At 40.7% G+C, this 16,206-nt stretch overlaps 1 protein-coding gene across 8 annotated transcripts in view; it reads left to right on the top strand.

Moving 5' to 3' along the window:
• Positions 1-16,206, top strand: part of NEB (nebulin) — a 173,556-nt gene that overhangs the window by 34,093 nt on the left and 123,257 nt on the right. For all 8 annotated transcript variants that reach the window (XM_044303563.1, XM_044303568.1, XM_044303566.1 and 5 more), the window contains exons 21-37: positions 546-743; positions 844-951; positions 2,652-2,750; positions 2,847-2,951; positions 3,048-3,155; positions 3,780-4,091; positions 4,177-4,380; positions 4,493-4,597; positions 7,101-7,208; positions 9,200-9,511; positions 9,599-9,805; positions 10,278-10,382; positions 11,710-11,817; positions 11,895-12,206; positions 12,858-13,064; positions 14,859-14,963; positions 16,019-16,126. In XM_044303563.1, the coding sequence (XP_044159498.1) occupies positions 546-743; positions 844-951; positions 2,652-2,750; positions 2,847-2,951; positions 3,048-3,155; positions 3,780-4,091; positions 4,177-4,380; positions 4,493-4,597; positions 7,101-7,208; positions 9,200-9,511; positions 9,599-9,805; positions 10,278-10,382; positions 11,710-11,817; positions 11,895-12,206; positions 12,858-13,064; positions 14,859-14,963; positions 16,019-16,126 (2,811 nt within the window). The remainder of the gene's footprint in view (positions 1-545; positions 744-843; positions 952-2,651; positions 2,751-2,846; positions 2,952-3,047; positions 3,156-3,779; positions 4,092-4,176; positions 4,381-4,492; positions 4,598-7,100; positions 7,209-9,199; positions 9,512-9,598; positions 9,806-10,277; positions 10,383-11,709; positions 11,818-11,894; positions 12,207-12,857; positions 13,065-14,858; positions 14,964-16,018; positions 16,127-16,206) is intronic.

Raw genomic sequence — 16,206 nt, 5'->3', positions numbered from 1 at the left:
GGCAGAACCAAATATCACAGGGCAGCACAAAATACTGCTCCAGCAGAACCAATTAACATAGTGGAGCACAAAATACTACCGCTCCTGCCACAATATTCAACAGTGTCACTGTCCTGTGGCCGTTGCCCAGGAGACTGATAGTCCTATCATTCATTAATGCTGAGAGCATTAGGAGAACCTGGGTAGCTCTTTGGGCACCGTCCCACTGGGAAATTACCCTGTAGGGTCTATTCTATGGTCAGTCCACGCCAGACATCTGTACAAAATGATAACATGACATAGTGGTAGCTACACAAGTAGACATCAGAGGGTCTCCATGGAAAAAATCTATGGGGTTGTTTTCTTGTGCTGGTCAACCACAACCATCTCCCAGAAGAAGAGGCCAGCCTTGCATGGGCTGCCTCCATGGCGTATAGTCCAACATATACTGTAGTTCTAGTTTATACGATAACCCAATAAAAAATACAGATATTTTATTATACGATGATCCCTTTAGATTTAACCTGGTATATCACTGATTGATTTCTCCTCTTTGTTCATTCCAGATTGAATACAAAAAGCACTATGAAAAAACAAAGACCAAATACTCTGCACGTCTGGATATGATCCCAATCCAGATGGCAAAGAAAGCTCAGTCTATTGCCAGCAATATTGACTATAAGCATCTAGTCCATTCTTATCTCTATCCTCCTGATTGTATCAGCCTATCTGCAGCCAAGAAAGCCTACACTCTGCAGAGTGATGTAAGCCACCGTAATCCACCCATTGCTATTTTACTTATTTTTGGAAGTTCTCTTATGAGATTTTTATGGAATCACATCATTCGATTTCTTTATCTTTTAGGCGGATTACAAAGCAGATTATAACAGCTGGGTAAAAGGATGTGGATGGATACCTTATGGATCCCTGGATGTTGAAAATGCCAATAAGGCTTCACAGATACTTAATGAGGTAATCATGTTTTAATGCAGTGATGGGGTAATTTTTTTTAAAAATCCCTATGAAGATATAGTCATATATCTGCAGGTTCAAATCAGTTCAAATCAGTCATCAGTGCAGCTAGTGTAATATCTCTCATGTTGGTCCTTCAAAATCTATTCATGTTCAATGGAACTAAAAATTCTACATTATACCAGTCTTTATCCTACTATATTATTTAATAATTAAAGCGGTTTTCGAGGATAGGTCTTTGGGATATCCTTAGCTGTTTGAAGAGGTTGCAGTTTTCACCAAAGCCCCGCTGCCTCTTCAAACAGCTGATTTTTTGGGTGCCAGATATTGATGATCAATGTTGAACTGTCAGAAAACCCCATCACTTGCCTACATGGCCACAGACTCTAGCCTGCTAACAGAACTGATGTGTGGGCAGACCATAATTCACATAAGGACAAGGATTCAGGAGTGAACAGCGCAGGGAGTCTTCACCCATGAAGTGAACAGAACAAGCAGGCTCCAGAAAACGTGGCAGGGAGGTTTCAGCTGTTAATAAAATAGGACTGTTAGACTCCACCCATGAAGAGAACAGTACAGTGAGTCTCCATCCATAAAGAGAACAGGGCAAGGAGGCTGCACCCATAAAGAGAACAGGGCAAGGATGCCCCACCTATGAAGAGAACAGGGCAAGGAGGCCCCACTCATGAAAAGAACAGGGCAAGGAGGCTCCACCCATGAAGAGAACAGGGCAAGAAGGCCCCACCCATGAAGAGAACAGGTCAAGGAGTCCCCACCCATGAAGAGAACCAGGCAAGGAGGCCCCACCGATGAAGAGAGCAGAGGAAGGAGACTTGACCAATGAAAAAGACAGGGAACGGAGACTCTACACATGAGGAGAACAGACCAGATCGGTCTCACGCATGAAACCAGAAGCATGATTTTTTGGGTGCCAGATATTGATGATCAATGTTGAACGGTCAGAAAACCCCATCACTTGCCTACATGACCACAGACTCTAGCCTGCTAACAGAACTGATGTATGGACAGACCATAATTCACAAGGACAAGGATTCAGGAGTGAACAGCGCAGGGAGCCTTTACTCATGAAGTGAACAGGAACAAGGAGGCTCCAGAGAACGTGGCAGGGAGGTTTCAGCTGTTAATAAAATAGGACTGTTAGACTCCACCCATGAAGAGGACAGGACAGTTAGACTCCACCCATTTAGATAACAGGGCAGTGAGGCTACATCCATAAAGAGAACCGGGCAAGGATGCCCACCCATGAAAAGAACAGGGCAAGGAGGCTCCACCCATGAAAAGAACAGAGCAAGGAGACTTGACAAATGAAAAAGACAGGGAAAGGAGACTCTACTCATGAGGAGAACAGACCAGATGGATCTCACGCATGAAACCAGAAGCAGTGATGGAAGATGATCTTTGTTGGGGTGCTTCAACCAGCAGATTAAACAAAAAAGGTTGTAATGTGCATAGAGAGAGGAGATTGGTATATTGGTCAAGGATGGTTTTTGTGATAAAATATAGTGTTATCCATTCATCTTGTCTTAAATAGTCATTGGGAGTTAAATATCACCACCAGGTTTACCTTAGTCTATTTTGTTGGAAACCATTAAAGATTGAGTTTCATACTTGAATACTGTAGTATCACATATAACCAATATCATGATCTGGAACACTAATATTAGGATTTCTTTTCCCAGAGAAAATATCGCCAGCACCCAGATACTATTAAATTCACTTCTATAGAAGATGACCCTGTCCTAGTTCAAGCGAAAGTCAATCAGAAACAGAGGAGTGATGTGAGTATCTCCTTATTATTGTATTCAATGAGGATTCTAGATTAAACATTCTAGGACATTTCTCTAAATGACAGAATTCTTTTTCTCCCTTTGTAGATTCTTTATAAGGCAGAAGGTGAGAAGACTATTCACAAGTACTCCTTACCTGCTGATATTCCACAATTTATACAAGCCAGAGTGAATGCATATAATCTCAGTGATGTAAGAATCTCGGTTCCATGCCTACCAATACCTAAGAAGTCTAGTATATTGGACCTTCAGTTTTTCAATACGTTTTTTTTTTTTAATTCCTTTCAGAATTGCTACAAACAAGAATTAGAAGAATTGAATTCTAAAGGATATGACCTGAGAATTGATGCCATCCCAATTAAGGCTGCTAAAGCTGCAAGGAAGGCAGCCAGTGATGTAAGTGGTCTTTATATTTAATTTTATGGGTGTCTCTGGTTTGTGTTATATATCCTTAGCCCTGTTTCAAGGCTGTTTAAAATGTTGGACATTAATTAATCGTCATATTGAGATGATTTATCTTAAGAATAGGCCATCAGTATACCTAAAGGGATTGTCTATTTTGGAAACTCCATTTGAATAAACCCTCTTAGGAAATTCTCAGTTATTATTCTTAGAGATTAATGTATCATGTAATGTCCCCTCCCCTGTGGTGGCACTGTAGGGAAATTGAACACTTATTGCCAGGTTTTCCCACAGATTACAGTTGGTTGCTGGAGCTTCTAACAGAAGAACACTATGTGATTAACTTATTATCAAGGGGCCCTTCTAAGGGTCCCTTCTAACAAGTAGGTATTGTGCATAGCAGAGAACCTCTTCAACTCCCATCATAAATAATTCAGTGGTGGATCAACCTAAAGTTCAGCGTTGAAGAAGACCATTGGATAGATTGCATTTATGGGATTATATATGTATGCTAAGTTTAATAAAAAGTTGTGATAAAATATCATCAGGTTCATGGTTGATTCAAAAATGTCAAAACCTAAAAATGATTAATGTCTTAATTTTTTACTATGGTTACAGGTACAATATAAGAAATCTTATGAGGACCAGAAAGGCAAGCTTGTTGGTTTCCGAAGCCTTCAAGATGATCCCAAACTTGTACTCTACATGCACAATGCTAAGATGCAGTCCGAACGAGAATATAAAAAAGACTATGAGAATACAAAGACCAAGTATAATACTCCACTAGATATGGTCAATGTGGTGGCTGCGAAGAAGGCGCAAGAAATTGCCAGCGGTATCCATTATAAGCAGCCAATCCATCACTACACCTACCTCCCAGATGCAATGAGTGTTGAATTATCCAAAAAGATGATGGAGATACAAAGTGATGTGAGTTTCTTGGAGAATTTAAGCAGGTCAATGTAGTGGGTTTGCTATGTCTATGCTTTATTCACTTTATATTTTTTTTCTGCAGAACCTCTACAAGTCAGATCTTGGTTGGTTGAAAGGCACAGGGTGGTTACCCCTAGGATCTCTTGATGTTGAGAAGGCCAAAAAGGCTGGAGATGCCCTAAATGAGAAGAAATATAGACAACACCCAGATACAATCAAATTTACTAGCGTCACTGACTCTCCAGTCATGGTCCAGTCTAAGATCAATGCCCTCCAGCTCAGTGATGTGAGTAACTTGGTGTAACTTAACTAGACATTGCTTTTTTTTACATATTTTATAGGAGTCATAGCAAGTCCGCAGGTATAAGCTTTTCTTCTTGATGTTTTTTTTTTTACAGAAACTATACAGATCTTCAGGAGAGAAGACTTTGCACACATATCATTTACCTCCTGATGCCCCCAACTTCATCCAGGCGAAGTACAATGCAACTAATATGAGTGATGTAAGTCCTTGTGTTACGTTAAGATAATGCACGTTACCACGTAACCTACAACATGGCAGCATGGCAGGTTCATTGGTTGTTGACACAGACAGAGAAAGAAATTTTTGAAGTTACGGTGTATTCCTTTATTACAGTGACATTTCTGTAATATGGAACCAGGCAATTCAGAAAGCCTGATAATCCAGCACTTCTAATCCAATAGATAGTAGATATCTGCTCTTAAGGTGGCAGTGTGCCCCATACTGGGCCCATGAAGCTGCACAGCCTGTACAAATGGTGTAGCCACCCAAGTATAACTGCTGCACCATTATCACCACTTGTCAATGTACCCTGAGGGTATGTTCACACAGAGTCATCGTGGACTTTGGTGCAGATTCTGCACAGCTTGGAAATAATCTCCATTAGGGCTTGTTCACACGAACGTATGTGTTCCATTCCATGCATTGCGGACCCCAATGCACAGAGAACGTTCGTGCAGGCTCCGGGACGGATCCAGACCCATTCAACTTGAATGGGTCCGCATCCTTCAGTTCCGCAAAAAGATAAAGCAAGTTCTATCTTTTTGCGGAATGAAAGTACGGAACGGAACCCCATGGAAGCACTCTGTAGTGCTTCCGTAGCGTTCCGTTCTGTGCTTCCGTTCCGCATCTCTGGATTTGCGGACCCATTGAAGCGAATGGGTCCGCATCCGTGATTAAGGATTCACAAGGAACAGTGTCCGTGTATTGCGGATCCGCATATGCAGTCCACAATATGGAAACGGAACACATATGTTCGTGTGAACAAGCCCAAGTGGGAAAACCGTCACCATTAATTTTTAAATATGTTTTTTCCTGCTTGCTTTTTTTAAAAATTCATTGAAAAAAGAAATATATGAAAAGTATATTCTGTATAGAAATCCACATCCAAACTTGCCATGGAAATGAGCAAGATAAAAAAAAACACATAAAAAAATGCATTACAGTAAAAACTGCATCCAAAAAAACATGAGGAATCCTGAAGTTTTATTTTATTTTGAGGACACAAAAACTCAGTGTGAACACACCCTTATGATTTTGTGTTAGCAGCACCTGATTTTGGGCTTTCACACTAGCGTTTTTACTGGATCCGGCATAGTTCAGCAAAAACGCTTCCGTTACTGATAATACAACCGTCTGCATCCGTTATGAACGGATACGGTTGTATTATCTTTAACATACCCAAGACAGATCCGTCATGAACTCCATTTAAAGTCAATGGGGGACGGATCCGTTTTCTATTGTGTCAGATTGTGTCAGAGAAAACGGATCTCTCCCCATTGACTTGCATTGTGGGTCATGGCAGATCCGTCTTGCTCCGCATCCCATCCCAGTTTGCTCTCCGGTATGAGAATGGAACGGAATGCATTTTGGAGCAGCTCCGTTCTGTTCAGTTACGTTTTGTCCCCATTGACAATAAATGGGGACAAAACGGAAGCGTTTGTTTCCGGTATTAACCCCCTATGACGGATCTCAATACCGGAAAATGTTAACGCTAGTGTGAAAGTCTCCTTACAAGAAAAATGCCTTTTTATATGACTGTCCAATAAGCAAGAATATTTTAATTCAGCTCAGGAGTTTTACACGTTTGCTTACACAGTGACAACTAGAGATGAGCAAATCTTCCAAGATTCGGTTTGTTTCATATTCGCAGAATTTTTCAAAAAGTTTGGTTCAGGTGCAAATCTATTCGCTCTGAACCAAAGTTGCTCCAATTGCCCTGGAAATTTTAATGAAAAGCTCTTATCTCGTCTCATTCATTTTCCCTCGCCCGCCCCCTCAGTCTGATACAGCGTCAGGTGTAACTGTATAGACTTTTATTGTTGCCAGGCTGCAAACTTCGGTTTATTGTTTGGCCACAACGAACTGCAATTACCTCCTGCCTGGTGGGGACAAAGCACAATCGATTGCTTATGCGCTGGGCGCTGTTTTACAAAATTCATCCGAATTGAACCTGAAAAGATTCGGGTTCGATTCAGTGCTTAAAAAAATCCGAGATTTGGAACGAATCTCTGAATATGCGAATAGATTTGCTCATCTCTAGTGACAACATCTTCTGCTACACAGAACTATTTGTTATCTTGAAAAGCAAATTCTCAGCATAGCTAAGATACAGTAGATATCTGAATGACAAGAACTTAAATCATCATTTAGGTCTTCCATGGTGAGATACGGACAAAAATATCCTATCTTTCTTTACATAGATCTGATAGATCATGCCGGGATTTACTTTTCTGTGGAATTCATATGAAATTTAACAGAAAAAAATAATACCTCCAAATGACATCAGAGGCTGCAGGAGATACAGGAGGTGCCTCACTCTCACCTATAGAAGCTCAGTTATAGCTATTGGAGCCATAATACAGTCTTGTGCCTGAGCCCTAAGTCTATGGTGATTGGAAGTGACAACTGCAGTGTAATAAGCCATCCGACAACTTTATTGCAAGTATTCAATTATATGATTTAATTGATATTTCACTTTTCAGAGCTTCTACAAACAAGACTGGCAGAGGACAATCGCTAAAGGACACCATGTTTTGGGGGACTCGATTCCTATTGTCGCTGCAAAGGCTTCTAGAAATATTGCTAGTGATGTAAGTATTAAAGATGATTTTGTCTATAACGACTCAATAATGACTATGACTCTATAATGAATATACAGGTGAAACTCGAAAAATTTGAATATCATGCAAAAGTCCATTTATTTCAGTAATGCAGCTTAAAATTAGAATTTTGTGAAAAGGTTCAATATTCTAGGCTCAAAGGGTCACACACTAGTCAGCTAATTAGTCCATACCCCCTGAGCAAAGGGGACCTGAGATTGTGACTTTGGGGTTTCATAAGCTGTAAGCCATAATCATCCAGATTATAACAAATATAGGGTTGAAATATCTCGCTCTGCCTGTAATAAGTCTATCGCAGATGCTAGTTTTACCTTTTAAAGGGAACCTGTCACCAGTTTTATGGTGTCCTAACTAAGGGCAACATAAATAAGTGACTGATTCTCTTAGCAAAATGCTGGGTCACTTTCTTTAATTGACCCAGTCAATCTGCCAACATGTTGTATTGAAAAGCTCCAGCTGATAATAATGAGTCATGAATATTCACGAGCTCCTGACTCTCCCCGCCCACCTGCTGCTGAATGACAGTTATTTTCCATATGAATCAGCAGCAGGTGGGCAGGGGAGTGGCTATAGCTCTGAATTAAATATACGCTGGACTCAATGACATCACGCTGGACTCGAATCAGCTCATTAGCATGCGGCATCTTTGTGTGTATATTATGAGGTAACCATCTGTCACACCAGTAAGTGAATACATCTAAGGTACTTTTTAGTAGTTAATGATTGTATATAATTAGTTAGATTATAATCAAATATCCACATGACAGGTTCCCTTTAATTTGCATTACTGAAATAAATGAACTTTGCACAATATTCAAATTTTTCGAGTTTCACCTGTATAGATCATAAAAAGGTAGAAGTATTACTCCCAAAACAGCTGCTTTGGATAAGGAATGGTCACCCCATAATCCCGAAGACAATAAAAGTTCAAGATGACTTTACTACCAAACTATATCAGTTCCCTTCATTTGAATGGGACAGCAAGAACATGGATTTCTATAAGTCCCATTGAGGTGAATGGAACTGGTTTTTCAGTGGCGGAAAATTCTGCAACAAAATCTGCAGCGTGTGAAGACAACCTTACAGTGCAATCATAATACAATGTTGGGTAGTAGTTGAGATGAAATACCCTATTAAGAAATTCTTCAGCATTCAGGTAGGTCCTCATTCAGAAACCTCATTGATTAGCTGGAAAGGAAGGTGACTATAAAAAGTAAATCTTGCACTTTAGGACCTGAGATGTCCATGCTTTATGTGGATAGTCCATTGATTTTAGTGGGCACTGTGTAATGCTTTATTTCTCCTGTGGTGGCGCTGCAGGAGAATTGACCACTTGCTGCAGGTTCCCCCATGGGTTACAGTTAACTGCTAGGAATCACAGTAGATGGACGCCTTCTGATCAGGGTATACTTCTAAGAAAATAGCTTTTTTTCCAAATAAATCTATTAAAGGCATGTTCTTTCAGATATTCTATAACTTTATGGTGGTGCAACCTGACTGGTTCTAAAATGAAATGGGATGAAGCACTGATTCAGAGCTGCAGCATCTTCTTCACTGTCTTTTCCTTTACAAATGCACCTGGCTGTGCAAGGAGATGCAGCTGGACCCATTCAATGCAATGAAACTGGAGTTCCCCTGTCCAGGGAAAGGCTGTGAAGAGGCTGCAGTGCTGAATCAGCAGTAACCCCTTCATTCTCAGGATTAGTCGAGGTGGCAGTAGGTCGCATTACTAGTAGTAATTTACTACCATCACTTTAAGAGATAGGGACCCTTTAAGTTTAGATGATGATCAAGAGCTGGGCCAAGGAGAAGGCAGATGAGGCAGCTACTTTAAGAGCATTATACCATTATATGCCCATTAGTCTGATTTATCATTGTGAACATGGCGTTTGTCCATCATCTACATCCTTGCGGTTGTCTATCTGATACTAAATATTGCCTCTGAAAATTCTTTCTTTTAGTATAAGTACAAGCAAGCTTATGAAAAAGCCAAGGGTCAACAGATAGGCTTTAGAAGTCTGCAGGATGATCCTAAACTGGTGCACTTTATGGCTGTGGCCAAGATGCAGTCAGAAAGGGAATACAAGAAGGACTATGAAACCAGCAAGACCAAGTATCATACTCCTCTAGATATGGTCAGCATCACATCTGCCAAGAAGTCCCAGGAAGCTGCCACCAATATCCATTATAAACAGCCAATCCATCATTACACCTTTTTGCCTGATGCGATCAGTGTGGGGTTGTCAAAGAACATGATGCAAATCCAGAGCGATGTGAGTATGGCCTTCAAGATGTTCTCAAGGACTAATATAGGATTTGCATATTGAAATAACCAATCAATTCTCTGTTTTCTAAACCAGAATCTCTATAAAGAGGACTACAACACCTGGTTTAAGGGTATTGGCTGGAGTCCTTTGGGTTCATTAGATGTAGAAAAAGTAAGGAAAGCTGGAGATGCCATAAGCGAGAAGAAGTACAGACAGCACCCCGACACTCTCAAGTTTACCAGTATCCCAGATTCTATGGATATTACTCTGGCTCAGAGCAATACTAAACAGAGAAGTGATGTAAGTATTCCAGCTTATAATTACACCTACATGTATGGTTTCCTACTTTAAGACTATAAAATTCATTTTGACCTGTAGCTAATGAGCAACTTTCAGCTGACCAGAGACATATCTTGAAGATCTTTGGCAAAATCCATAATTGGACCCTACCTACCATGTGCCATTTATAATTGTGAGTTCTTATGGGGCATAAAAAAAGACCTCTGTGCTCCCCCAGGTCATGGGGGGACTGCTACCTCTGCACCCCCCAGAATAACTCTATTCGAGACCAACAGCTAAAGTTTTCAGTGAAAATAGTCTTCTTGAGAAGTGGTCTTTTCTAAGAAGACCTTGAATAGACAAAGTATATAAGGGAATTAAAGCATCCATATCCAGTCTAGATTAAGGGTGGTCTTCTTAAAGAGTTAATCTTTTGGAAAGGTCTCAGTGTACAACATTGTCGCTGTGTTCATCTTTTTGTGTCTTTCCATAGATCACATACAAAGCAGAGGGTGAGAAAATAAAACACAAGTATGTTCTGAATCCAGATGATCCCAACTTCGTCCAAGCAAGAGTCAACGCCCAAAATATAAGTGAGGTGAGTGTGACCCTTACGAGTACCACGGGTGAGTGCATGGTCAGAAAAAAAAAACATAGTACAGACCTGAGAAGTGTGAAAGGTAATTAAGGGGTTCAATTGGATTAGTTGAAAGGAATCTGCAGTTTTTCTGCCAGTTTGTCATTAAGGGATTGTATGAGAACATCACTCACGCCCATGGGCTACGTCTGGTATTGCAGCTTAGCTCAGCTCCATTCATTTAAATGAGGCTGAGCTGCGATACCAGACACTGACCCCTAAACAAGAGCATTTTTCATCACTTTTGTGTTCTTTGCACATATACTTTTTTATACATTTGTGCATTTTTGTTTTGAAAAACACCAGCTCCGCATATGAAAGTCCCACATGGGAAATATGAAAAGCAGGACACGTGTTTTTTGCTAGTGTTTTTGTTGGTGTTTATTTTTTTATATTGGAGGCTTTTTTGTAATTATGCCTTTTTTTTTTTTTTATGCAGTCTGTTGAAGCAATAGTGTATTTTTCCTATAGTGAAAGGGATTCCAAAAATGCTTGGAAAAAAACTAGCAATTTTCCCATGTTAAAATAGGAGAAAGGGGAGAGCAGCGCTCATCGGTAGGACCGATATACATACAGGGGGTAAAATTCTCCAGGGTCACCTTGTGGTGTTGTGCTAGGTCAGGGATCAAAAACCTTCGGTCCTCCGGCTGTTGTGAAACTATAATTCCCAACATGCTCCATTCATTTCTACGAGAGTTCTTAGAAGAGCCGAGCAAGTATGCATACTGGGAGTTGTAGTTCCACAACAGCGGCAGTACCGGAGGTTGCCTACCTCTGTGCTAGGAGCACAATATCCAAAACTGCATGTAGCATATAGGTGCCTGTGCTGCCAGGCGTCTCCTTTCATGCACAGATGTGCACAGTCAGGTACAGTGATATAAAGAATAGGATAAGCGGCGGCGCGACCAGACGAGTCAGAAGTAGATTAATGTGCAGCTGCTCTTCGGTCTGAAGAAGGGACCCGTAACGTGCAACCTGTAAAAGATACTAATAAAGAACATTAATCTACATCTGACTCGTCTGGTCATGCCGCCGCTTATGCTATTCTTTCTATCAACTTTCGCATGTTTAAACACAAAAACACCACTAAAAATGCATGTGGTTTTATGGGGTTTTTTTGGCAAATTTGTGTGTTAAGTGGGATAACAGTATAAAAAAGATAGAGAAGTGCTTGGTTAATGTATATAGAAGATCAAGGTGTCAATATATAGATTAGATTACAGGAATGACATGGACATAACCTCAGGGAATTCTTTTTTCACCCTCTTGTTGCCTCCTCTTAATTTAGTCTAACTACAAGGCCGCGTGGCTGAAGCACCTCGCTAAAGGATACGACCTTAAATCAGACGCCATAGCTGTTGTGGCAGCCAAGGCATCAAGAAACATCGCCAGTGACGTGAGTATCTTATTCCCTACATATTGTACATCTCACCCGTGGAATTGTATTTTGGATAACTTCTCTTTCCACTTTAGTTTAAATATAAAGAGGCTTACCAAAAGGCCAGAGGGCACCAGGTGGGATTCCGAAGCCTTCAGGATGATCCTAAACTGGTCCATTACATGCACGTCGCCAAAATGCAGTCTGATCGGGAGTACACGAAAGACTATCAGAAGAGCAAGACTAAGTATCACACACCTCTGGATATGTTCAACATCACCGCAGCCAGAAAAGCTCAAGAAATCTCCTCCAACATAAACTACAGACAGCCGATCCACAGTTACACTCTTCTGCCCGATGCTATGAACTTGCAGCTGTCGAGGAACATGATGCAGATCCAGAGCGATGTGAGTAATTCTCACCTGTCGGCCTCTGATGAAGTGTATAGCTAGAACCTCTGCCCATGATTGTGGACACCGTTGATGGTAGTACCAACCTAGTAGTAGTTATATCATACTTACCAAAGATCCAGATGCCAATGATATGTTAAATAGTAACTGTCTACCATCGATGCACCATTTCTACTTCTAAAACCTTAAAAGGGTTATCTGTATTGTCAAATACTGTACCCTATTAAGGCATTTTAAGTTAAGACATATGGGGTTCCTCATCAATTAGCAACAGAGTGCCTCTCCTCCTGGGAGACCTGACACATCAATACGTTACATGTAAAGCTAATTGATGTTAATGGAGACCATATGAAATGCAATTTTCCCCGTGATAGCACCGTAGGGAAGAGTAAGACGATCTGCATTCAGCTGAAGCAGTGAATGGAAAACATTTTTTAAAAAATAGACAATTCCTTTAAGTAGTTTGATGACATGGGCTCCATTATAGTACAAGTTAATACAGGTTAAAAAAAATAATAATTTGGGAATGGGATCCATTTTTTCTGTATGACCACTATCGAAATCCATTTCCGTCATGGGATAGATCCCAAATCGCAGGTCTGTCGTGGGATATTTGTCCATTATAACGTTTCTTATCTTATATTACAGAACCAGTACAAGACAGACTTCAACAACTGGCTAAAAGGAGTTGGTTGGGTTCCAATTGGTTCCCTGGATGTTGAAAAAGCCAAGAAAGGCGTAGACATTATCAGTGACAAGAAATACAAGCAAAAGCCAGACCAATGGAAATTTACCATTCCGATTGATGCGATGGATCAAGTTCTTGCAAAAGGAAATGCACTGACAATGAATAAGGTAATGGCCGCCTCCACATGTAAGGACATTTCGGTGCATAACCTGCATATTTTGGGCTTTAGTTTGGGCTCCTGTAAATGTCCCTTGGACGACCAGTTATAGGTATGTGCGGCTTGTGTGGTCATACAGGGTGTATTAACCGCTCCTGCTGAGGGGCGTGCAACAGAATGCCTGACACCCAAGTCTTCCAACCACGACGAGTCATAATATTAATTAATACTGTATGGACCTGTTATTTGGTCACTATATATGGCTAGTATGTGAGCACTCTATGACGGTACCGTACAGTATTTTTTTTGTGTGGTGTATGTTGGTGGTGGCACTGTATCCCACTTACAGGTGGACTGAGAACTTAAAGTGGCCCTGCAAAAAAAATTTAAGTAGGCAAGTCCTAATTGACAGAAGAGGGGGTAACACTAGTAGGCAGGGGAAACACAAACCCAAAGTAGGCAGGAGCATCAGAAGTAGGTGAGGCCAGTAATACCATAGTGCCACGAAAACACTGCCCCAACAAAACCAAAAACTTCAGTGCAGCATTCAATGCTGGCATATCACCATTCTGGGGACAGTGATACAGTAGAGTTCAGGAGGGCATCTGTGGCTACTGACTAGGTGCATAAGTACTTGATGCTGCTAGGATTATTAATTAATGCTGAGAGGATCAGATCATTATGTGCAGGTGAAACTCGAAAAATTACAATATCGTTCAAAAGTCCATTTATTTTAGTAATGCAACTTAAAATTAGAATTTTGTGAAAAGGTTCAATATTCTAGGCTCAAAGTGTCACACTCTAGTCAGCTAATTAATCCATACCTTCCTGAGCAAAGGGGACCTAAAAATTGTGACTTTGGGGTTTTTATAAGCTATAAGCCATAATCATCCAAATTATAACAAATAAAGGCTTGAAATATCTCCCTTTACATGTAAAGAGTCTCATATGTTAGTTTCACCTTTTAAGTTGCATTACTGAAATAAATGAACTTAGCACAATATTACATTTTTCAAGTTTCACCTGTACATGGCCAATTTCTGTAAGGAGGGGTCCAGCGGCCACCCGGGCATTAGCCCATTGGGAAATTTCCCTGTAGAGTCCAAGACCAGTTCGCCCCTGATTGCATTTGTATTTATGCAACTGTATGGAAGTGTTATCAGACAAACGTATGGCACTGTCATCTAGACAGCACACTCATATCATATAATTAGCAATGGTATGGTTATTTGTACACCATTTGGAGGCACGCCTCTTAGGGTACCAACCATAGGATACCTGGGTTCCTTGGGCTCAATGGGCTCCTTCTAATGACAGGTTTCCTCTTAGGCTCCTTAGACATTGTATTTTGCAGTGTCTGTTGGATCTACACATCAGAAAGATTTCCCAACATATATGTCCATATACAGTGCCATCTGTTGCCCATTGGCTCTCACTGTAAAGAAAAAAACATATACCATACAGGATGCATTATTTTACCCGATGTCTCTATTTGGGATAGTCTAACCTGCACACACCAGCCCAAAGGGACACTTTTTTGGAATCCCTTGGATGAATGGGGGCCTATCAATATGTTGATATATCCAGTACTGAATGTAGCCTTAAGGTACTTGCTCCCCATATATCCTCTAGTGCTCAACCATCTCAGACAATCAGATGTCCAGAACTATGGGAATGTCAAGGGAGAGCTGCTGGAAGATGACATACATATGCTGTACTACAGTGCTTTGTAAAAGAACAAGCAAAAATACTACAACTACTTCTACTACTGCATGTTCTTTAATACTCATATCTATTTCTGCAGAGACTCTACACAGAAACCTGGGAGAAAGACAAGACCAAGATCCATGTGATGCCCGATACTCCAGAAATAGTCCTGGCTAAAGCTAACACAATCAACATGAGTGAAGTAAGTTAATAGTTCACATACAGAGAGAAAAAAATCTATATCAGATGTTGGAATTGGAGAGGGATGAGGACATATTGGGTTCATTTGTCCTTGAGAAGTTAGGCCTGTTTCACACTTGCGTTGTGAATTCTGTTGGATCACAAAACCGGATTTTGCCATTTAATACATCCGGATGCATCCGTCTCGGCTGGATCCGGTTGTATTAAATCTAACAAAAAAATGTATCCAGCACCACTGACTTACATTCATTTTCATACCAGATCCGGTTAAGCAGACTGGACTCAAAACCACAGCTTGCAGTGGTTTTGTTTCCGGTCAAAAAATACAGCAAAATGGAACGCAGTGCATCCTGATCGGTTTTGTCCCCATTGACAATGAATGGGGACAAAACTGATCAGTTTTGGCCCTGTTTTGAGATCCTCTGCCGGATCTCAAAACCGGAAAGCCACAACACAAGTGTGAAACAGATCTTAGACTTGAAGACCAGCAACAGAGAAACTGTTACAGAACTGAAGTGCCTAAAAGGGTTGTCTCATCTCGCCAGCGTTGTGCTGTTTCAGTACCTCCCATGGAGCTATGGCAGTAGAACCTCCTTCCAACTATACAGTTTTCCCAATAAATATATCATTTAATTCTAATATTGTAATCACTTACATATATCATCATTGCATTCCCTCACATAAAGCCTTATTTGATTCCAACTCCTTCTTGGTGCGCCATTTTCTGGTCAATGAGTGTTTATGGTCCTCCTAACATGTATCATTTGATGCCTACATGCCCTACTACATTATCTCTCTCTAGTATCCAACATGCATAGCTGATACCAGACGCCTGCAACCTATGGCTCTGCTGTTGTTGGGAAACTATAATTCCCAGCATGCAGGAAGTTCTACATTCCCAACGGATAGTGAGCCATAGGTTGTGCACCATTGACTTATACCGTGTTCTCGAAAGTAAGGTCAATCACTTGTATGGATTGTGCACAGCAACGTAGCTGAATTTGAGCATTTGTCAGGATTGTTTATTCATTAAGTAAATTCTTCTGCCCCTTTTAGAAACTGTACAAGCAAGCCTGGGTGGACGATAAGAAGAAGGGATATGACTTGAAAACCGATGCCATAGCCATCAAAGCCGCTAGAGCTTCAAGAGATATTGCTAGTGATGTACGTCTATCAGAACAATATAAACCAATACCCATGAAAACTTAACATAAATGTACAAAGTCTTTTTTATTTACTCCATT

This window comes from Bufo gargarizans, chromosome 8, assembly GCF_014858855.1.
Source record: "Bufo gargarizans isolate SCDJY-AF-19 chromosome 8, ASM1485885v1, whole genome shotgun sequence".
Taxonomy (NCBI): domain Eukaryota; kingdom Metazoa; phylum Chordata; class Amphibia; order Anura; family Bufonidae; genus Bufo; species Bufo gargarizans.
Note: the sequence above shows the minus strand (reverse complement) of the source record. Positions and strands in the feature narration are given on the sequence as shown.